Consider the following 23,358-nt stretch of genomic DNA (forward strand, 5'->3'; position numbering starts at 1 on the left):
AAACTGACATTGTTGGTGGAGCAAAGGCAGAGGTTTGCATTATGAGAAAATACTAGATTGGATAACTGGGGCACTAAATTACAGTAAAACAGAAGTATAGAAGATATAAAAGAAACATTAAATATGCTTGGTTCCCTTCATCTGGACTTTGATACCTTATAAATACCTATATATCTATATTTCATGCCAAAGCTGCAACCTCTGTATATTTTAAATTGTTCTCTCATGATGAATCAGACGTTCTAAACCTCTGATATACTGGCACAGTTTCAGTTTATCCTGGCTTTCCATGTAAAGGTGAATCCTCTCTCCATTTGAATTACGTTTTTCAGGTCTTTCCTGTGCTGATCCCCTTTGTCTATCTGAAATAAAAGTACAAAGTGATTTATCAAAATTGGTTAGAGCAGGAAAAGATGTGAAATAAAATTGGAATTATATCAAAAAGGATGGCAGTCTGAAATAAACTAAATGAGGAAATTTGGCTATTGATTCTATGAAGACAGACCCCAGTGCCTGCATGGAGTCCCATTGACCCTGCTCTGAGTACTGAATTATTTAAGGGAGGCAGTGTGGTCTAGTAGTTAATTGCACTAGACTTGGACACGTGAGACCGGGGGTTCTACTTTCAGGCTTACCACTGTTTGTCCTTGGGCAAGTAATTATACCTCTGTTTTCGCTCCCAACCTTTTCCTGTCTTGTCTATTTAGATTGTAAACTCTCAAGTGTAGGGACTATCACTCACTATAACAGGACCTTGATTTGGTATTGATTTGGTAATACCTCTAGGTATTACCATGATACAAATAACAGTATAATAATTAATTTCCTCATGGGCTTTTCTGTGGTGGTCATCACCATAGTATCTGAGCATCATATACATTAACAGATGTGTCCTTTCTACACCCTTGTGAGGTAAGTTGTTTACAAACAGGAACTGAGACACAGAAAGATCAAAGTCTCTACTAATTTTGGGGATTTTGTTGATTGATGTCCACCTCAATAGGTCTAGGTCCTGACTTTGAACAGTGCTTAGTGTTTTTAATACCTCTTTGAATGTTCAAAACACTGTAATTAACTAACTGATTCTCTCAACACTCCCGTGAAGTAGGTAGATAAGTGTTATTACAAGGTATTATTGCAAAGAAAGTACTAAAACTGGTGCTACACAAAGTGTGCAGCCAAATGCACAAAATAAGCAAATTAAAAACAGAGAAGCATTTTTTCATTCACTTTTTTTTTTTTTTGGTTACAGTCATCCTTAGAAGTTATTTGTGTTCATAACACTATATATATCTTCCCAATGTTTTAATCTCTGGTTTTTAATCCATACTTGCTATGAACTCATCTATCTCTGATAAGTAAGTTTGTGGAGACTCAGATTTTTGAGCATCATTCAGTTAGCTATCATAAGAGACTATTATGTTTGAAATATGGCTAGTACAACCTTTCAGATAAAAGTGCGATTTTTCTAATTGTTGGTGCCACTTTAAAAAAAAAAAAAAAAGGTAAAAAAAAAGGTAAAAAAAAAAATTAAAAGAAAAAGTTTTCCATGATGTTTTATTTAATTCTTTACACCAAAACCATGGCTTATCTGGCAAGAGGGAAAAATTGTTTTTATTTTGCAGAGTAAAATTTTCAGAAGCACCCATTGGGACTTAGGTTCCTAAATCATTTGGACACTTTTGAACATTTTACTGGAAGCATTTTATTATTATTTACTTATTTTAAAATATTAATATAATAATACCTGGCTCTTATTTAGCCCTGCAAATTTGTATAGTGCTTTGAAGAATATAGATATGGTACTTTCCCTGTTGTGAAGACCTAGTCTATCTTTTAGAATATCAGAAAACATGTTTGTAAGTCAGCGGAAGAAATGCTTTAGATCACTTATAAGGATTACAACTCTTTGTTTGGCCGTTTCTTCCCATCATAATATCTGTCTTTCTTGTTCCGTCTCTTCGTTTTCTCCCTCTACTTCTGCTCCTTTTGTCTTTTCTTCCTTTTTTCCTTCTGTTCTTCCCCGTCTCTCCTATAAGTACTCCTTTATCTAGAGCTCTCTTTTCAGTCCTTCATTTCCTCTCTCTGTTGTTTTTTGCTTTCTTCTCTCAGATCATGATTGTTTCTGTTCATATTCCCTGCCTAATTCCTGCTTGGTTTCCCCTGCTGCTCTGCTCTATCTGTATTAATATATTTTAAAAACATTGAAAAAACAGGTGTCTGATATTCTGTGTGCCTTTACAACAGCTGCATAGCCCCACCTATAAAAATATAATAAGATTTTTAAAAAATCAATCTATTACTTGCAATATACCTTTCTTTGCTTTGGTCATTGTATTTCTATAGGCAAATAGTATTTTCCACTCAGCTTGTTTACCATAAGAAAGCTTACCATTTCAAAACTGCTGTTTATTATTTCAGTTAATTAAAAATCCATTACGTTTATTGTATATTTTACCAGTACAACATCCTCTTGACTTGTTTCATTCCTTGTGGTTCTCCATTACCTAATATAAAGCAAATACCTGTATTCTATCTGGGGTCCACTCAGTTCTATTTGAATTATGTTCTTACAGAATCTTAATAGAAGAGAGTGAGAAGTTTTCCAAATGTCATTTCCAGATGTTCTCCCAATCCTCCTTGGTCAATGACAGCTGACGCTTCTGTTCTCAGTTCTCTTTAATCATCATTTCAAAAGAAGATAACTCTAAATAGAACAATTTAGATGACAGATGACTAGCTAAATATGTCAGAAGCTGGCCTTTAATCCCTCCATATTTAACTCTTTCTTTGGAACTTGACTAAAGTGTTGCTAGACTAGTCCCTTCCCATGTTATTGGCAACAGATAATCTCAAGAACATATTAAAACATAATACCTGCTTGGTGTCTGGAATGTGGTCTGATCGTTAAAGCGGAATTTAAGACTGTACAGTTCAGTTTCCAGCTTTGTGACTGGCTCATTTATGTATTTATATATTTCACCTTGGGCTAATCACTCATTCTTCCTCTGCCTCAGTTTAACTACTTTAGAGGAGTTGCTGTGAGGCTTAATTTATTATTGTTATAAAAGTGCTTTGCTGTCCTTAGATAAAAGGCAATGTGTAGGTGCTATATATTTAGTTACTAAGTTCATAATATCTCCCAGTTACTTGTGATACTTGAAAATTGGTTAATGTCCTCCCCATTTCCCGTGGTTTTTCCAATAACAATATTACCAGTGAATTTCCCCAAAGTAAAGTGAGTATAGAACCTTCTCATTGAGATCGCCTTATTATTGAGCCTTTTGCTGGGCCTCTGCAAGATGCACTGAAATGGAACAAAATGGATTGCGCTAAGGACGGGAGCCAAGAACTTCCTATGTTCTAATCACAGCTCCTGACATTTTACCCATCACTGTTTGAGTTTCCTCAGAAGATAATCACCAAAGAACAAAATGCGAATTGTGCTGTCAAAAGGCCAGAATTACAAAACAGTGCTGTCAGGGTTTCAAGCATAAAGCTGCTGACTCGGTCAGATGGCATTGATTATTAACAGAGCCAGCTCTTTGTCAAACTGTATAGCATAGTAGCCAGTAAATACCCAGCTGTACTGACCTACTTTTGTCTATAGTGTTGGGTGTTCACTTTTGGATCCCCAGCCGGCCTGTCATATACAGTAATACTAAACTGAATAGTGACTGTGGGTCTGATTTCTCACCAGAATACTGTACAAAAATGTTTGTTTTTACTGCATTTTTTCAATGTTAAATGTCCAAGTAAATAATAATACCTAGCTCTGATATAATACTTCTCATCAGTAGATCTCAAAGTTTACAAAGGAAGTAAACATCATTATCCCCATTTTACAGATTGGAAAACTGAGGCACAGAGAGGTGAAATGACTTGTCCAAGGTAACCAAGCATGACTGGAGTTGGGACTAGAGCCGTGGTCTCCCAAAGCCTAATCTAGTGATCTAGCCATTAGCCAACACTGCCTGTATAAATAGCTGATTTATCAATCTATTTAAAACCAGAAGACCCGAATTATGTTAAATCTGACCTTCACATGTCCATGGAAATGCTAAAATCATTGCTGTGTAATAAACAAATGGTAGCCACCCAAGACAGAAAAACTTTCTCTTCTTGTTTGTTAGAAATATTTGACCTTTAGTATATAAACAATCCCCAGGATGTAAAAAAACTAAACAATATCTAGCTTTTCCCAGAGCTGTGTTTTGTGATCTGTTCTCTCTACCCAATATAAAGAGAGAGATGGAGATTGAGAAGCCACACAGAGCAATGAATAATACCTCCCAGTAAGGGTTCATTTTCCTTTATATAATAAGATTACAAAAAATGCTTCTTTATTTTTGTCTGTTTTTAAAAATCAAACACAAGAATCAATCAGCAGGGAGACAGCTTGCTTGAAAATTATCATGAGACTGGGTCACGGTTTGAGTGTCAGTAATGGGCCTTTACTCAGGCAAACTCCCACTAATTTCAATAGGAGTTCATTTGTAAAGACTGAGGTTCCGATTCTGCAACCCCATCAACACCTAAGTAACATGATTCATTCGTGGAGTTCCCTGGACTCCAATGGAATTACACACATGAGAAAAGCTAAACATAGATCTCAGGATTGGAGACAGATTGTAGTCTTCATGCTTTGAACCGTTGTTTTCAGTACATTATAACCTGAAAAACTTTGAGGACCAGTGAGGTATTAGATTAAATGTATTAGCAGGTTTTGGAAGGAGATGCTTCCATAGACTTTTACAAATGTAGTTGTCTGTAGGATTGAAAATGTGTTTTTTTTTCCTACTGCAGTGCATTGAAAAGCATATCACAATTCTAGTCCTAAATTTTATAGACATATTATAGTTTTCAGACAAATGTTAGGTAGACTTTAAGGAATGGAGTTCCTTTTAATATTGCTATATATGTATTTTATTAATACAGTATTCAACACGAGGTTCTGCAAAGTACTGAGCACCACTTGATAAAATATTAAGTGTGTTTGTGTGTGTGAGAGAGAGAGAGAGAGAGAGAGAGTGTATTGCCTAGTGGATGGAGCTATGGACTGAGACATAGGAGACAAAGTTTCTAGTCCTGACTCTGCCACCGGCTGATCTTGGGTAAGTCATTTCACCTTAATGTGCCTCAGTTTCCCCAGCTGTAAAATGGGGATAATGATACTGACTTTCTTTGTAAAGTGTTCTGAGCTCTACTCATTCAAAATGCTATATAAGAGCTAGGTATTATTATTATTGATTGATTGATTGATTGATTGCATAATTTTGAGCAACTTTTGAAAACAGTAAAAATACCTATAGTCCCCTTAGGTGATAAAGTACTTATCTGTGTCTATGGATGTGGATTCCTGACAAGGTCAAACTGGACATTCTTGTGAGATTATCTGCTTTCAACTTGTTTATATAAAATATCTGTGTTACTTGATCCAACGAGGTCAGAGTTGGACAAGCTTCTCTTTTTTTCATTTGCTTTTAATTTTTTTTAGCAGGACCCAGAGCATAAAAGATGTCAGGCACTATAAAAATGTAGCTTGTTTACCAGTGCTATATATAGAATTGGTGTAAATAAGTGTGTAAAGTGCTTTAAAATGTCTTATCACAGAAATCCACCATTTCACTTAATGAAATCCATTACATTGGGGTGGAATTAATAGATAGAAATGTTCAGTTGCCTTTGAGAAAATAAGAAAAATTAGGACTCTAAGCCTGACCTATCTCATTTATTAAATGGCTTTATTAGGTAGTAGCCTGCCACTGTGTCTTAAAGAAAAAGTAATGTGACTGAGATGCTAAGTGGTGCATATACAGTACAGTGCTTCTGAATGGGTAAGCAATGTCATTTTGTTTCTATACAGAGAGCCCCGAAAAGTCATCCTGCACAAAGGCTCCACAGGACTTGGTTTTAACATTGTGGGAGGAGAAGATGGGGAAGGCATTTTCATATCCTTCATCCTAGCAGGTGGGCCAGCAGATCTCAGTGGAGAGCTGCAAAGAGGAGATCAAATTTTATCTGTAAGTATGTCATTTTTGCTGGCCAATTACTAGTTCTTGTTGCTTGTCTCATGTGTTGGGGAAACATAACCTTGGCTTTTCATTCGATGTTTCTTTTTAGGTTATTTGGTTTCAACTCTGTGATGTTTTTATTTTAAATGGTAGTTCAATGCTCAGTTACATCAATATTTCATCCATTGATCTTAATTTGTATGTGAGTTGTTAGTAATGTTACATATACTTTGTTCAGGATTGTTCATTGTTTGGTAATATATACAGAATGGCAACAAAACCTAAGAGGTGCTGTGATTCAAACCACCACAGATCTCAAGAGCACACGTAATGTAGCCCATGTTTCATATCTTTCCATTTATCCAGCCAGCAAACTATATCATATAGCTGGCTATGGAATAAACTCCTTTCTGTCTGCAGCCCATGCGATAAAATGGATTTATTTTGTATCTTTTGATTCTCTCACCTTTACTCTGTCCACTAATCTCCACCAGCCCTATTAAGATGCCAGTGTTCAGCTGCCAGATATATGGCATTTGGATGAGATAAGAGAATGTTACATTGATCCGAGATAACAGGACTTTGTATGTAAGCTCTGATGTCTCATAATCTGCCAGGACTAGACACAATGGCAGTAAAGAGCTGGGAATCATACCCCTCTGGCACTTGGTGAAATTTGCATCGAGTCCTGGCAACTAATCACATATCAAAAACGACGAGAGTTCTGTGGCACTTTAAAGACTAACACATTTAATTTCGAATTAAATGTGTTAGTCTTTAAAGTGCCACAGAACTCTCGTTGTTTTTGCTGTATACAGACTAACACGGCTACCCCTCTGGAACTCTTCTAATCACCTATCGGATCTTAAAATTGTTTCATGTTTATATATTAGTCTATTCAAGCCTGTTTTAAAGGGTTTTTTTTATTAAACTTTAAAAAGTATCAGTATTGGGATTTTTAACATGTTCAGAAGATTATATTTTATTTTATAGTCTGCATGACACACACTGCACAGAGGACATGGTGAGGTATGTTACATAAGATTTAGTAGCATTTCTTTGGGAAGGCCTGCAAAACTCACTCAGGGTTTTGCCACCATAGCGTAATGGGCTCCTTCCAAATTCGTGCTAATAAAAGCTTTAGATCACACTGTGCTTGTGTGTGTGTGAACACATCTCCATCTTTATATAACATAGTACATAAAACTAATCACATTGTGGTAAATGGCTTGAGAAGGTGTCAAACATGAGTGGGCCAGATATTCAAACCAGCCCAGCTCCCATTTTAGACACTCAGGCTATGTCTGCATCACAAGCTCGGGGTGTGATTCCACTGCTAGCGTACACACGCTTGTGCCAGCTCTCAGCAAGCTAGCATGAGCATAAATAGCAGTGTAGCCATGGCGGCATGGATAGTGACGGCGGAGACACGGGATTAGAGTACAAAGCCACCTGTACATGAGTACCAATTCGACACGGCTAAGCTGTGCCTCCATTGCCATTATCTGTGCTACTGCGGCTACACTGCTATTTATACTCACGCTAGTTGTTGTGTATGTATATGGCAGTAGGGCAATTACACCTCTAGCTCACAATGGAGATGTAGCCTCAAATAAGGGCCCAGCTTTCAAAAGCACCCAGGAGCTCTTTGTGACACTTGGGGCCAGCTTTTCGAATAAAACTCGGCATATTAAGGTGTGAAGTTCTTTTGAAAATCTAGCCAACATGTCACAGTAAGATGCTGGGTGCTGGGCACTTTTGGACGCCTGGCCCTTATTTAGGTTCGAAATGGAACTGAGCTCTTTTGAAGAGCTGCCTGCTTATTCTGAAATTCCATCCACTGCTGTGGGTGCTGAATACTCTGACTATGTAGGCATTTAGAGTCTGCTCATCATCGTGGTCTCTGCTGCTTGAACTGGGATTGCCACTCCAAGGGCTTAAAAGTGTGTGTGTGTTTGCGACTATATGTGATAGTTTTACTGAATATTATTTTGTCAATTTGTGAACATTGCAGGTAAAATTTTCAAAAGTGCTGATGAGATTTAGGAGCCTAAATCTCACTGATGAGCAATGGGATTATGTTCCTAAGTCACTTAGGTCCTTTAACCTTTTTTTAACCAATAGTCATTAATACAGTTTTTATTTTATGATTTATACAGTGGGTCAACTTCTGCCCTTAGATAAGAAAGCGTGTGCCTCCTTTTCAGAGGGTAGGTTCTTGCCTGGTATATTTTGGTACTACACTGTGGCTGGTTTTCTGAAGTTGTGAGTGGCATCCTACAAAGGCAGTTTTGATCCTTCATTGTTTGAATGTGCAATGAGGTGATGGAGTGTAGCTGCCTATGAGTGCTCAGCCGGAAGAAAAAGAGAGGGTACTTTTTAACATACTTCTGTTCCTTGCAAGCCACAGAGACCGCTTTCATTATTCACAGTTGAGCACTGTGACTGGTTGATTAACAGCACTTTATTATACCCTGTCTGTTTTGGGCCAGCTCAGTTCTATAACTACTGTTCAGCATCTTTTCAGAAAAGATTGCTTGGATAGCAGTGTCCTTTTCCTTCCCTGTTATGCCACCTGCTAATGTGGGTGCAACTACAGAAAAACGTAGTGATCAAATCTTTTACATCAAGTGCCATAATGTTCTTTCTGCCTCCTTCATACACTTCTTCCAAACAGGATATAAGCAAGAAGCAGAGAAAGCCCTTGGGATTTTTCTTTCTTTCTTTTTTTTTCTTTTTTTTTTTTGAGGGAAAAATATTAGGATTTGGCAGTCTAGACTGTGTACGCCATCTAGTGTATGCTGGGCTAATTAGCAAATGTTCCAATACAAGAGAAGGATTAGCTACATTGTGTTCATTATTCCTGGGCTTGTAATGAATTCAATGGCTGCTTTGCAATTCATTTTCAAATTTTTAATGGATAAAAGCTTCTGTAGCCTTAGGTTATATTTTGCATACATAGTCTCATTAACATCTTTATAATTCTCTTTCATGTATATATTGATAGCGTGCGGTTAAGAAATAGAGCTTTTATGTTTCAAGGTCTGCACAATAATTGAACATATGATTTGAGTGTTCTGTGTAAAGAGGATTTTAAACCACACTCAGAGTTCACATAAAGTAGTTCAGTGTTCTGGAATATTTGATCATATAGAATAATGAAAATATACTATACTAACCCAGAGCCTGATTCTATGTACGTCTAAGTTTTTATTTGGCCCTCATCACTGTGCTGATCGTGTAAGAGTGATCTATCTATCTCACATACTTTGTATGGCCCTATTACTGTAGTACCTCATCGTCTTTAATATATTAACCCTCACAATACCCTGTGAGGGAGGGAAGTGCTATTATCCTCATTTCACACAGTGGGAACTGAGGCACAGACAAAGTGACTTGCCTAAGATCACACATGAAGCTTTTGGCAGAGTGGGGAATTTAACCCAGGTTTCTAGAGATCCAGACCAGCTCCCTAATCACCGGACCATCCTTTGTCTCAGAGTTTTGTAGGAGCAATTTTACTGACTTCAATGGGAACACCATTGTTAGGGCTCCCCCGCCCTGTCCCCTCTTAGTTCCTAGACACAGTTCTTCAGAAAGCAACAGTCCAGAGTCCAATCTGCAGGCACTCCACAACAGGTTTATTGGGGGTTACACTGACAAGCTTAAAATCATAACCATACCTCCAAGCACTTCACACTATCTTATTTCTCTATACGCCGATAGAGTTTCCTTCCCCCCTCCCATCATAGTTCTATATGCCTATAGAACTCCCTCTTTCCCTGGCCATGGTTCCATATGCCGACGAAACCCCCACTCCCCCGCCTTCTTCTTGATAGCCTTAATTATGTCTGTATCTCCCTCCCCAACGGTACCACCCCTTTCAATATATGGTCATGTTCCATTTTGGGGGGGTCTGAGTCTGGGGGCTTTACTACAACCCCTTTTATACCCCATGGGAGGGGCAGGGAGCAGGGTTTCATCTTGACCATGGCCAGTTTATGGCCCTATGTTTGTTTATTTTTAACACCTCTCTTCACCTCCCTTTCTTTCCCACCTGATTGCTTGGCCTTGCTCTGGCATCTGTCTTGAAGAGGAGTCAGAGCTTTCCCTTATTTGTGCATTCATATATCACACCTTCACTGCGCCTTGAAGCTTTTTAACTATATCGCTTATCTTCTCCACAGTAATAAAAAAAACCCATCTAATTGCCAGTAGGCAAAAGGAAAACACTATGACTTTGTTCTTTGCTAATATGTGTATCTCAGAGACTTTAGTTTTCAGGCAGACACATAGGCCCCAAAAGCAGGCTCAGAATAGCATCTCAGGTAGATACACAGGCCTAAATACTCACACAAACCTAAATTATATACTGAAATCCTAACAACCATGCAAACTGTTCTAGCAAAATCAAGTTAAATCTATCAGATATAGGAATCTTTTTGTCCTTTATTACTTGTTTGGTCCCTTTCTGTCATCTGTTACAAATTCAGAGTCAGCCTTTGTGGAGAGCTGACATATCCTGCTGGTACCAAGCAAATGAATTTTGAGCAGTTAAATTGAGATCATCTTGAAAACACCATGATCATGGTCATGATTTACATGTAGATAGGGCTTGTTGTACAGAAGGATCCCAAACATTTGCAAACTATATATAAGGTATCTGTATAAATGAAGACTGTTCTATCCAGTTGGAACCACCAGCGGATTTAAATAGTCAAAATGTAATTATCCAACGTGGGACGAGGCCAGGGCGTGCAATTCTGCAGGGTGAAGACAGTGGACGCTATATGGTTGTGTATTGACCTGAGTGATAAGGACCAGAGTGTTACACTTCATCCATCCTTCGATTGAAAGTATGTAGCCATCTTTCAGTAAGAAGGTTGATTTTGTCAGTTATGCACTTAAAAAAAACCACTGCTTTCAGCACATATGACTGCAATATATTAATGTCGACTGGGATTTTCAGAGGAGCCTGAGGCACCCTGTTCCCACTGAAGTTTGGTGTATTTTAGCTGCCTATCTTCCACACGCCCATCTGCCAATCCCAACTTTCCTGTTTGTCCCCTTTGGGGCTCCAGAGACAGGCCCTCAAGTGGCTTGGTTTCTGTCATCTTGGTTTCTCATTTGTGTTCTTTGTGCAGCAGACACCTGCCTGACCTATTCTCTTCATGTTGGTGAGCTTGTAAAGTTCTGGTTTGTGTTTCCTGCTGCTTTCTCAGCCTCTCTCTTCTTTCTTTTGGATCTCTTATCTGTTCATGTTGTCTAAATATCTCTGTATGTTCCCTTTTCTGCTTTCTTTGGAGATTTGGGGAAAAAGGTGTGTTCTTCCCTCATGTTAGCTTGCATGTAGAAAGTAAAATGAGGTGAAATCCCAGTGAAGACGGGGCAGTTGGTAGTTTAACACAGTTTAGCAGGTCGAGGTAAAGGCAATGGGGAAGTCTACAGTTTACTTTGATGTGCTAACTTGTATTAAAACCGCAAACTGACTTGTTTTGAGTAGGATTTTACCTTGTTAGTTACCATGTCTTAGCTAACATTATAAACAAACTCATTCAGTGTTGCTGGTTGCTCTGTTACAGATTTTCACAGTGTATATTCTATCTACCAGGAGTCAATTTCCTGCTACAAAATGAAAGCTTAAGGTTACATTAAAAAAGGAGCTTGGAATACCACATGGTGTTCACAAAACAGAAATGGAATTCATCAGATGACAGAGATATACCCTTCAGCCTGTTACAGGGGTGATAGCACTTCCCTACCTCGCAGGCATGTTGTGAAGATAAAGGCATTAAAGATTGTGAGATATTTAGATAATAGGATAATAGGGGACATAAAAGTATCTAAGGTGGATAGACTGTAGTTTTACAAGCACGTTTTCCTATTATTGTGGGAAAGAACTAAATAAACTGAAAAAATATTTTAAAAAGAAATATTATTTCTCTCATCTGTTTCAGAGACAATCGTTTTACTTGTATCATGAGTAGCTGAAAACTTTCAGGCAGATGTGTGAGAATGAAGTTGAATTTACAATTTGGAAGACACCCACTTCTAATGAGTTTTGCACATGTTGAAAGATATGTGCAAATTGATGATCATTTCCAGCCTATGGCTCTTTAGTTTAATGATGTTGGCAAGCCCTTGATGCATTTATTTAACCTTTGCAAAATTTGCATGTGTTTAATAACACTTTGCCACTGAGATTCAGATTTATTCTTTAGTTATATCTCAACTGGATCATAGTAACAGTTTCTTCGTTGCCCTTCTTGGTTCATCTGTCATGGGTTTCCAGGCTATTTAAATTTTCATGACACATTTGTTCTATCTCTGTATATTATCTTGTCACCTTTTGCTACAACTACATTGGCTCTCCATGCATCTGAAGATCAGATTTAAATGATTGGTTATTAGCTTTTACGATATTTAACACTTCAGTCCTCTCATATTTACATAGCTTAATTCAAATATGAAAACAAGTAAAACTCATGGTGGAGATATGTAGCTAGATCTCATTACTAAGATCCTGTTCCAGCCACATTTGCTGCTTCCTTGGCCATATGAGACACAGAGAGAGCTCCTGAAGCATAAGCAACACAAGGTCACAAGTAGAGATTTCAGTCCTCACCAGCTTTAAAAAATTGCATAATCATTTAAATGTTATTTATATGTATTTTCCTTTTTAATTAGTAACATTATCTGGGACCATTGCCTGAAAAAGCAGGTATGAGATCATGGCCTTTCCCAGTATGTTCTGTTCAGAACTCCTGCACAGCAGACACAACTCAGAAAAGTATCTTTGATATTTATATTTATTTTTAAATAGGCTTAAATAACAGGCTGTGATGCTGCAGCAGTGAATTTTTTAAATTTTATTTCAGTATATTTCACAGCAGCCTTGCTCAAAAGCACCTATTAAACGTATTATCGTTGCTTTGACATTTACTTGGCATTCAGGAGTAGTTGATTTGTTCGTTCAGCAGCATGGGATGGAAATTATTACCAAATTAGACTTCATGTATTTCCCCAGGCAGTCACAAAGCAAGGCACCGCTGAGTGATTTAGTCACAAATATAACTATTATAAATCCATTCCTCCATACTCAAACCAAGCCAAGTTCATGCTGAACTGCACAAGCTGCTTCCAAAGACAACTGACATTAGACCATTGGCTGATGCAGGGTTCCAGACTTCTTAATGTCAGCAGGACAGCAGAGACTTAGCCTGTTCTCCTTTCCCAGTGTTCTCAGTTGTCATGTACACCCCCCTCACAAGCACACTTCCCTATTTGAAGAAGAAAAATGAATTAAACTGTACATAGCAACCCTGATTTACCAAATGACTAACTGGCATTTGTTCGACATTTCCTTCAGAGAGGACGCATGCCCACTGATTAGGGTCCTAACTTGGGACCTGTGAGGCCTTGGGTCAAATCCTTGCTCTGCCACAGACTTCAGTGTGACCTTAGGCAAGACACTTAGCCTTTCTGTGCCTCAGTTCCCCTTCTGCAAATTAGGGGTGATAGCACTATCTCACAGATATGTTGGGTGGGTAAATACATTAGCGATTGGGAGATGCTCTGATACTATGGTGATAGGGTACCTAAAGTCTGGTCTACACGGAAAACATACATCAACATAGCTATGTCTCTCAGGCGTGCAAGGATGTAGCTATGCTGACCTAACCCCTGTGTAGACAGCGCTAGGTCAATGAAGGATTCTTCCATTGACCTAGCTACTGCCTGTCATAGAGGTGGATTACCTACAGTAACAGGAGAACCTGACAGATAAACTGTATGTCCTGTGGGGAACCTGTACTCTACATGAGAGAATATCTGTGGCCTTTGCAGACAGGGGAAAGCACGATAAAGAGGTGCCTGCTTGCATGATCTTTTAAAGTGATTCTGTCTGCAAAGCTGACTGGCATTCTCTCTGCCGTATACCAGGGTGGGTAGAGCACGTTGGTGGCTTTGCAAAGGCTGCACTCCAAGTGCCTGACCTTCAACAGAGACTATCCTATTTTACACAATCGCATCTTAAATGTATGTGCATTGTTGTTGTTGTTGTTGTTGTTGGGCCTTTTTTTACTGTAACATTTTGCAGACGGAGAGCCAAATTCTGCCCTCGTTTGCATGCCATATATCCCCTCTGAATGGGATTGTGTGTGACGGCAGAATTTGGCCGTGATACACAAATTATGCAGAGGGTTCACTTCCGACACCTCTGAAATGAATCCACCTCTGTGGTGAAGCACAACTATTGTTTACAGTCCAGAGCAGCTTGACACAGGTTAGGACCAGAAATGAATGTGCCTTTATTTGTTTGAAACTGAAGAGGAAATTTAAGGAGACAAGATTGTAATTATTTTAGTTGGCATTTGGCCAGGAAACTGGGAATTAATACCCCTTGCTGCAGAAAATGCTGTTGGATATAGCAAGAGGGAGGAAGGATTAGGGAAGAGAAACTCAGTGAGGCTCCCATTATAGAGAGCCAGTAGCCCATAGGTACTAAGAGCTGCTTCCGGGAGGTGAAGTGGTTACGCTGGAGAAAAATAAATTATTTTTTTAAAAAATCAGATTTTTTTATTTATATCAGATTTTTTTCAGTTACATACTGGTTTATGTATGAACAAAAATATGTCCATAACTGTTTTTATAGTGGACCTAATTGAGAGGATAAGATCTACTAGCTCCAAAATCTTGAAGGACATCATGTCCAGAAACAATTAGTTCAATTCACTACCTACAACTAATAGTTCTTTGTTTAACAAATTAGTTAGCTTTAAATGCAAAACATGGTTTGATAAAGTTTTTTTCTTACAGATCCAGCATGTTTAAAGTAGTTTTATCTATCAGAAAAAAGAAAATAATGTATTGTTTTTGTGCATTTTTAATTGAAATACAAATAAAGGTTGACACAATTGCACTTAAAAATTAACCAATTAGTAAATAAGAAATGCATCATTCACCTTTTCTAAGATAAAAAATTAAAAATTAAAAATCTTAATAAATGTAAGTTAAGCTATGTAATTGCGTAAATAAGTGTGTGTGTGTGTGTGTGTGTAGTGTATTCACCTGGTTAACAAAACGAAGCACCAAATTTAGTGTAAAGCCTACATTTTAGTTGCAAATCATGATTTTTTTTTAAATTGTACCAGCCAATGAGATTGTTTTTCTTTAGGAAAATAACTAAAGTACAAATGCATAACAAGATTAAATTCGGTGATTTAAATCGAGGTTTCCTGTTTGCTGATTAAAATCATGATGAGAATTGGTGATTTAAATCATTTTCATATAAATCAGTCCACACTGCTGAGTGGTGGAGTGATCACCCTGTCCTTCCCATATTGTTAAATGGGAAGGTGTATCCTCACTAGATGGAAAGGCAGGGAAAGGATCTTAGCAAGCAAAGGTTTGAGAACTCCTGCTCCATGTGGGTGGGAGGGCGTGCATACATGAACCTCATGGAATGGGCAGGGGGGGTTCGGTCCCTGGGATGCTCAGAACCCTGAGACAAACCAGAAGCTGTGGTTCTCCCTACCCTTATCAGCACCACCTTGGTGAAGTTGTAAATACTTTAGTTTTCATCAAACTTTGAATTGCCCCCTGCACTGAAGTGTGGCTATCGCATGCTTCTCCTTCCCCCTCACCCATGCAAACTCCAGAGACATTAAAGAGGAGCAAAGGTGGATGCTAGTACATCTATCCCTTCCCTTTCTCTTCCCACCCATGCAGCACAGTCTTTCCTTCCTGTTGTCTCTCTCTCCCAGCACCAGAAACTGCTTCCATTTACTCCACAGCCAGCACCAGTGCTTCCAATCTCAGCATCATCTCTTCAGATGTGCAGCTCATCTCTCCTCCACACCTATGGGATGGATCTTAAAGGCTGCATCCGCTATATCAGCTCCCCCACCATCCAAGGCAGCAGTTCTTCTTGTGACAGCAGCTGCTGCAAGGATGCCTAGTTTGTTTCTTGTGCACCAGTGCTGCAGGGAGAGGATTTAACATCTGCAAATACAGATGTGAGCTCCATCCTTGCTGTACTCCTGGGGGAATTAAACGTTCTGCACACAAACTTTTAAAATTATACAAAATTCCACAGATTTTATTTGTCAAAATAATACGGTATAATCACAACAGTTTCAATTATTTTGGTAATTTCTTTCACAATACCTCTCAAGAAACGTGTCTGTAACAATACAGACAACCAAAAATAGTCAGGAAATGTTTTTGACAAATAGATTCTGGCCGAGGCATATTAATACAGAACTTTAGTAATAATTCATTTAAACTACTGTACAGAAACGTATCCCCGCACCGCTCAGAAGCAGTGCAAAGGCTTGGAGGAGTCAGGGATAACGGAGGAGCTGAGGGAGAGGGAAGTAATTGCTGGGAAGGAGCCTGGGACTGAACCTGGAGGGTTGTTGGGTGTGGTTGGGAGAAGTGTGGAACCGTTTTATTGCTGGAGGGGGAGGGATTGTTCGGGAGTTGGGAAGCCTCCCCCGTGCAGACCCTGGCTGACCCCTAGCCTGTCCCATTCAGGCAGGCACATCTGCTCCTGTCCCCATGTGTCCCTGCACCCCCACTCAGCCACGCCTGCCCCCGACCCATGTGTCCCTGCAATCTCCAACCCTCATCCCATGTGTCCTTGTACCCTCACTCAGCCACTCCTCCTCCTCCCCCCTCCCCATGTGTCCCTGCATTCCCCAACCCCTATCCCCATGTGGCCCTGCATCCCCCCACTCCCTGTCTTCATGTGTCCCTGCACCCCCACCCAGCCACCGCCCTGCCTCCTGTCCCAATGTGGCCATTCACCTCTCTGCTCAGTATACCCTTGTGATCCTGCACCCCCACTCCCATTCAGCCCCCACCCCGGTCTGTCCCCCTACTAGCCCTTCTGCAGCCCAGTCTGTGTGACTCCCCATGTGACTCCCATTCAGCACCATGTGCCCCGCTTCATCTGTTCCCCCCCCCCCCCCCCCCCCCCCCCCAAATCCTCACCTGGCTTCCTGGGCAGGCCATTGTACGGAATGCAGCCTCTTCCTTCTGTGAGCTGTTGGATGCTATGGTGAAGGGGCTGCTGTCTGTTGTGATGCCATAGCAACCCCTGGTGGGTGAAGTACATACCTGCAACACCTCTCCAACAGAATGTATTTTCTGTAAAGAAAAAAAAATCGGGGGCAGAGGGGACATGAATTCTGCATGTGCACAGTGGCACAGAATTCCTCCAGGAGTACAGTGTAGTACTTAGGGGCCCTGTATATTATGAGCCACAGGGCAACTGCTGCCACAGGAGAGAAGCATAGTCATAGCCTTAAAAGAGGGGAATATAGCTACTTACCTTTAGCATGGACCTGAGCCCACCAACTGGCTACACATTTGAAGAGCTTCTGCTTGGGTGGAGAGGTCAGGTGCTGGTTCGGGAAAGGAAAAGAGTGTGTCTGTCCTGCTCCATAAATTCTCTTCTGAGTGGGTTAGGGGTGATGGCTGTTTTATTCATTTAGCTGGAATAAAGGGATCCAAAGTGTCAAAGGTGTTAACCCAGTCACTGTCCAATATTAAATAGTTTTAAACAAGATTCAGGGTTTGGTATACAGAGATCTCAGCCTGCTTAGTTCCATGGCAAACACCATTTAAATCTGAATCACCTTTTATTAAAGATACTGAAAAGAAGGCAAAACAGTTAAAGCATTTGAAATGTAGAGTATTAAATAAAGCTTTCTTTTAACTACATCCTGTTCCTTTTCCTTTAGCTTGAGAGTATTTTTACAAGGAAAATCCCCTTGTTTGACTGCCTTTTAGAAGGTGTCGGATTTGATAACTGTCCTTTTGGGGAAGAAGAGAAAAGGTAGCTGAGGTGGGCTAGTGCTGTTGTTATTACTATTGTTGTTAAAGTCTGATCCTATTTCCTAAGGAGACAAAACAAGACCAATACATACAGAAAGGGAGAGAAAAGAACAGCAAAAATAGAAAATGCAGCTTCTGTCTGTGGTACTGACTCGCACTTGCACTCTCACTTCTGGAAACATGCAGGTACAACATCCAGTCTTGTCAGCCACTCCACGTCCTGGAGTTTGTAACAGTATTTTTAGTGTAAAAAGTTTTTAACTGCCTTTCTAGTCCGAGGTTTTCCACAGAGTTGCAAAACATGAAGTCTTGGCCAACCAATCCAGACTCTTACTAGGCAGAAGGGAAAAGGAGAGAGATGAAATAAGGCGGGGGAGGAAGAAGATGCACTGGGGGTGGGAGGGCAGGGTGAAAAAAGTCTGACATCCCAGGTAGTATTTGGGATTTAACTGGAGCTAGAAGAGGTGGCAGTGTCAGTGGGTCCCTCTCTCCAATCCAGTACGATAAGGATCAGAGTGACAAAGGCATAAAGTCCCAGGAGACGGTAGGAGTAGCAACCATGATGGTGAAGTTCATTCCAGTAGCCAATTTGTCTTCCACAGTCTTTTGTTGAGAACCCCAAAAGGGAGCGATGGGTGGACTAGCCCATCCCCTCATTATGTTGTCCACCAATTAGACCTAGTTTCTGACACATCAATTTCAGTTCACTGATTTATAGTTCCACACTTTTCTGGTTTACCAAGCATGATCTTAACGTAGTCCTCGAGTTATGTCAATGGGCCTGTGGTTTGGATTTATTTAGTCTTTCTATCTTCCTTTTTTGCATGTTTTTCCATCAACATTTGTTGTTATAAGTTATTGTGACATTTTATGAACTTGCATTCATTTTTCATAGTTGAGCTCACAATTAGGGTAGATGTGTGGGCCAAGTTATCAGGACAGGGCATGGGCAGAATGAGAGGGTGGGTACAGAGGGCTGAATTCAGAGTTAAATTAGCACTTTTCTCAGCTTGTTATTTTTGCAGGGTCGGTTGAAGAGAGGGAGAGATTGAGCAGAGTGGAGTGGAGTGATAAGGAGCATTTATTTGGTTACAGCTTCTAGTCCACTCATTCCCCTTTGCCTCGTGACCAACAAAGTGAGCCCTGAGTTCACTACTTGACAACTTTTTATCTAAAATAATATGTAAATACACACACACTTCTACAATGCCCCATAAAATCCCTATTTGGTGATATAAATGGTTATAAAATGAATATTAATGGATAGGGGAGGCGTATAATTATATCTGCCCCGTTTGTTATTTCCCACGAAACTTGCGTGGCATATACATTTATCTTAACAGGAATGACCATGAAGTCCCTTAACAAACTAGCAACAAGGGAAGACCTAGGGGGAGAGATCCCGAGTCTTCCCTAACAGACATGCTGCCTGGGAAAGAAGAGATAACACCCTTTTACCACATTCTTTGTCCAGGTGGTGAGGGGAGGAAGGGTCGGGAGAACATAGCCCACTCATATTACACCCTTGTTACCATGGTACCTATTGGGTAGGTCTGCTCTGCTCCAGCTACTGCTAGAAAGTTTCCCTGATTCGCTCCCTCTGTCCCTAACTTCAAGGCTAGAAAAGTGCTGTGGTTTGCACATGATTATTGCTTGTGTAGTATATGGCCTTTTTAGCCCAAGTCAGGGGTCCCACGGAGGACAATTTTGTGTCCAAAGCCTGGGCCCAACTCCCAGCCCCCCAGGAATGTGGCCCAGCGCTGACATCCTTTGTCCCCATGCCCACAGTTATGACTTTGATGGTGCACTTTAAAATGTGACCTGATTGATGAAATGCTGGACTGAGACGTGGGAGACCTGGATTCTAGTCCCAGCTCTGCCACTGGACTGTTGGGTGACCATAGGCAAGTCACTTTGCTGCTCTGCCTCAGTTTCCTTATCTGTTAAAAGGGATAATGGTACTTACTTCCTTTGTAAAACGCTTTGAGATCTATTAATGAGAAGTGCTTTATAAGAGGTTTTAAAACAGGTACATTCACAGTGTGTGGTAGAAGTAAATAAATACTACTGTGCACCTTAGTTTTGTGTAATGCTAAACTGGGTAAGTTGAACCATCAAGTTTCTATTTCAAGGTAGGTTGATTAGTTGGTAGAGATGATCACAAACATTCAAGTGAAATATTTTTGCTGGCATTTACTGATTTGCTGAAATGGGAATGTTTTGCAGAGACTGTGTTCAATTTTGCTAAAGTTCCTCCGAAGTTCTGATGGAATCCTAGGCACCTGGCAGGTGTTGGAGCCCTGCCTGGTTTCCTGCCACCTTGCCCAACTGGCTCCTCAGCAACGCACCTGGGGGCTGCTCATGAGCCCACACTCCCATGGTCTGCAGCTCCAAGACAGATTGTCACGAGGAATGGCTCTCGGATAGGAAGCCAACGGTATCCAGGGTCTTGGGGCAGCCTGCCAGGCAGCGTGTCCCAGAACCAGGACTCCATCCTCTTTCATGAAGAATTTCAAATTTTTGGCTTTTGTTCTGAATCAAAACCCCACCAAATTTCAAAATAGCGAAACCCTCCATAAAATTGAACTCCTCTCTGCCCCGGCTCTGTTAGCTTGGTTTGGGTCTCACTTTTCCTGTCATCCACCAGATGGCGGCAGAGGATTGGTGTTCTGCTCCAGCTGGTACAAAGTGGACCAATTCACCTTCTGTTAAGGGATTAAGTTATACTATTAAAACCAGTTATGGCCATATTTTTATTTTAAAAATTAATGGAATGGAAAGTGTGTAATATTTATAAAGCTGCTTTATAGCTATCAATATTCTCTTTAAATAAACTGTATACTCAGAGCCCATGTACTAAAAATCAGAGAATGCCATTCAAGAGGCTTTTGGTGAATGACACAAGCTGAATCACATCTTAAACTAGAAGCGAAAACTGAACGAAAGAACAGTAGGAATTCTTTTATATTTCAAAGTGCAACATAGCTGAATTAAACTGTAATGCTGGAGATAAGGTAGGAGATGTTAATCATCACATAAGATTATGCTGCTGTTTTCTTAATAAATGATGTTTAATAGTGTGAAACTATTTCTCATATTATTCATTATATTCTTGCAAATTATCACTGAACAAAAAGCTCTCCTCCTTTGCTTTGATGCCTTAGAAAAATGAAAATACACTTCATTCAAACTATACATTCATCAGTATAATGAAATAAATACTTCCTATACTATAGCTCAAATAATTACCTGTCAAATCAAACACATCAACACCAGCCCTGCTATTATGATGAATAATAACTATACATTAGCATCTAAAATCTCCAGCTGAGATAAAAAACCCAGAATGCTAGGCTCTGTACACAGCGATAGACTGTTTTTGTCCACAAGAGCTTATAGCCTAAATAGACAAGATAGAAAAGAAATATTTTCCCTCTTTTACAGACATGTCAGAGTGGGGCACAGAGATTGTGATTCTTTTCAAAGTCATACGGGAAGTCTGGGACAAAAACAGGAATTGAACCATTTTTCTCTGTAGCGTAAGCCTGTGCTTTAACCACACAACCACCATTCCTCTCATCCAATGCTGGCTTCTTCCATCTGCATTAGCCCCAAATGCTTGAAAAAAGTTGCACAATAGTGTAAGTGAAATATATATCTTATACCTTCTTTACTACAGTTCAGGCCCTTTAAAATGCCACTTGGCCCAAAGAAAGGAATTGCATTCTGTAAAAAACAGGAAATTAGTGTTTTTTAATGGAAATCCTCTGCAGGGATGTGAGTAATTTTGAGAAGCAGAGCTGTACAGCATATACTTTCTATGTAAATGAATTTTGCTTATTTTTTCTTACTTTCACACACAGCAAAAAATAACAAAACGTGTGGATTTTTTTCATCTATAAGACTTATAGCACTTTACAAGGGTGGGTAAACACATTTATCTATAGAGATAGAGTAATTGAGGCACAGAAGGGCACATGGAACACTCAGGACTAGAACCATTATTAATTGTTATCAGTTCTGCTGTTTAAGCAGACTACAGCCTTTCCCCATATGGCTTTGAACAGAATTGCTTTTCATGAACTACTATAACTTATTACAAAGGTGTATCTAGGAGTCTAGAAAAAATGCATTGTAACTGAGAAATAGCATGTGATCATTCTGTGTCCAATTTTGGTCACCAGTGTATAGAAAGGAGGTAGATAAACTAGAAAGGGTCCAGAGTTGAGCAGCAAAGATGATCGAATGGAAGCCATACGAGCAAAGGCTGATGGAACTGGGGTGTTTAGCTGGGAAAAGAGGAGATTTAAGGGAGGACATAATAGTGGTCTTCAAATACTTGAAAGGCTGCCATAAAAAAAGGTGGAGAAAAATTGTTTTCTCTTGACACAAAGGGCAGGACAAGAGGCAGTGGGTTCAAACTACAGCATAGCAGATTTAGATTAAAGCTCAGGAAAAATTTACTAACTTTAAGAACAGTAGGACAATGGAACAAACTGGCTAGGGAAGTTGTGGAATGTTTTACAAAAGATGCTGGGTAGCCATCTCTCTTGGATGGTTTAAACACAGAAATCCTGCATCTTGGCAGGGGGTTAGACTAGATGACCCTTGTGAGCCCTTCTAACTCTATGCTTCTATGATTCTATCACCTAATGAAAAATGGTCTTGTAATGAATAGGCACAAAGAGCAGAGTTACGGTTGAACATTCTAACCTTCATTTCTGGAATTCCTCACTTTTGCGTATGGGTGTCCTTGCTTTCCTACTTATTTAGGAATTTTTTTAGCACAGCAATTTTAACTTTTTTTATTTAAGTTACAAGGTCTTTTTTTGTATTTTATCTCTGCTGGTGTTTAGGTTCCATAACTATCTTGTTGACCTTTAACGTTCTAAGATTTAAACTTCTGCTAGAAAGGCACTTTCAATCTCAGGCTTTTGCAGCCTTAACATAGGTTTGGTTTTAATTAATCTGTTGTTTGTTTTAACCATGGGGAGAAAAGAAAAAAATATATAGAATGTGTGAAGGGTGGAAATGGAATTTGGCTGTGAAATGGAGTGAAATATCATTCCTAGACCTTTCAGCTTAAACAAAACAAAACAAAAACACTTCATGAAACTAGCTCCAGCCAGCAGGAGACCTGGCATGGGGACGGAGTGTGGTTGGGAGACTGAGACAGGGATAGAAACCACAATGCAAAGGAAGATGGCTAAGAGGCCTATAGGCCTCCTCCTGGTCCTATGGTGGGATCTGGAGCTGACTGGATGAATGTTTGTGGGGAGTTGGAAGGAGTCCCAGCAGTTCCTAAGAACATCATGGGCTTCCAGCATGTTGCATGTGGAATTACTGCTCAGCTCTTGCAATGATGGGTACAGGAGAGACAGGTAGATGGAACTGGTACATACTGTAATTTGAAGGTAAATTGTTTTCATCTCTCTTATTGTGTTTCCTGAATGAACTGACTAAAATAAAATTAACTACATTTTATAAACCTTGTTTCTTTGCC

The 23,358-nt window shown here is 39.8% G+C and overlaps 1 protein-coding gene across 3 annotated transcripts in view; it reads left to right on the forward strand.

Moving 5' to 3' along the window:
- Window positions 1–23,358, forward strand: part of LOC137166958 (disks large homolog 2-like) — a 623,160-nt gene that overhangs the window by 309,444 nt on the left and 290,358 nt on the right. For all 3 annotated transcript variants that reach the window (XM_067568887.1, XM_067568895.1, XM_067568902.1), the window contains one exon: window positions 5,867–6,023. In XM_067568887.1, the coding sequence (XP_067424988.1) occupies window positions 5,867–6,023 (157 nt within the window). The remainder of the gene's footprint in view (window positions 1–5,866; window positions 6,024–23,358) is intronic.

Source organism: Emydura macquarii, unplaced genomic scaffold (genome assembly GCF_026122565.2).
Source record: "Emydura macquarii macquarii isolate MOO-44397 ecotype Brisbane River unplaced genomic scaffold, CSIRO-AGI_Emac_v2 contig_318, whole genome shotgun sequence".
Lineage (NCBI taxonomy): Eukaryota > Metazoa > Chordata > Testudines > Chelidae > Emydura > Emydura macquarii.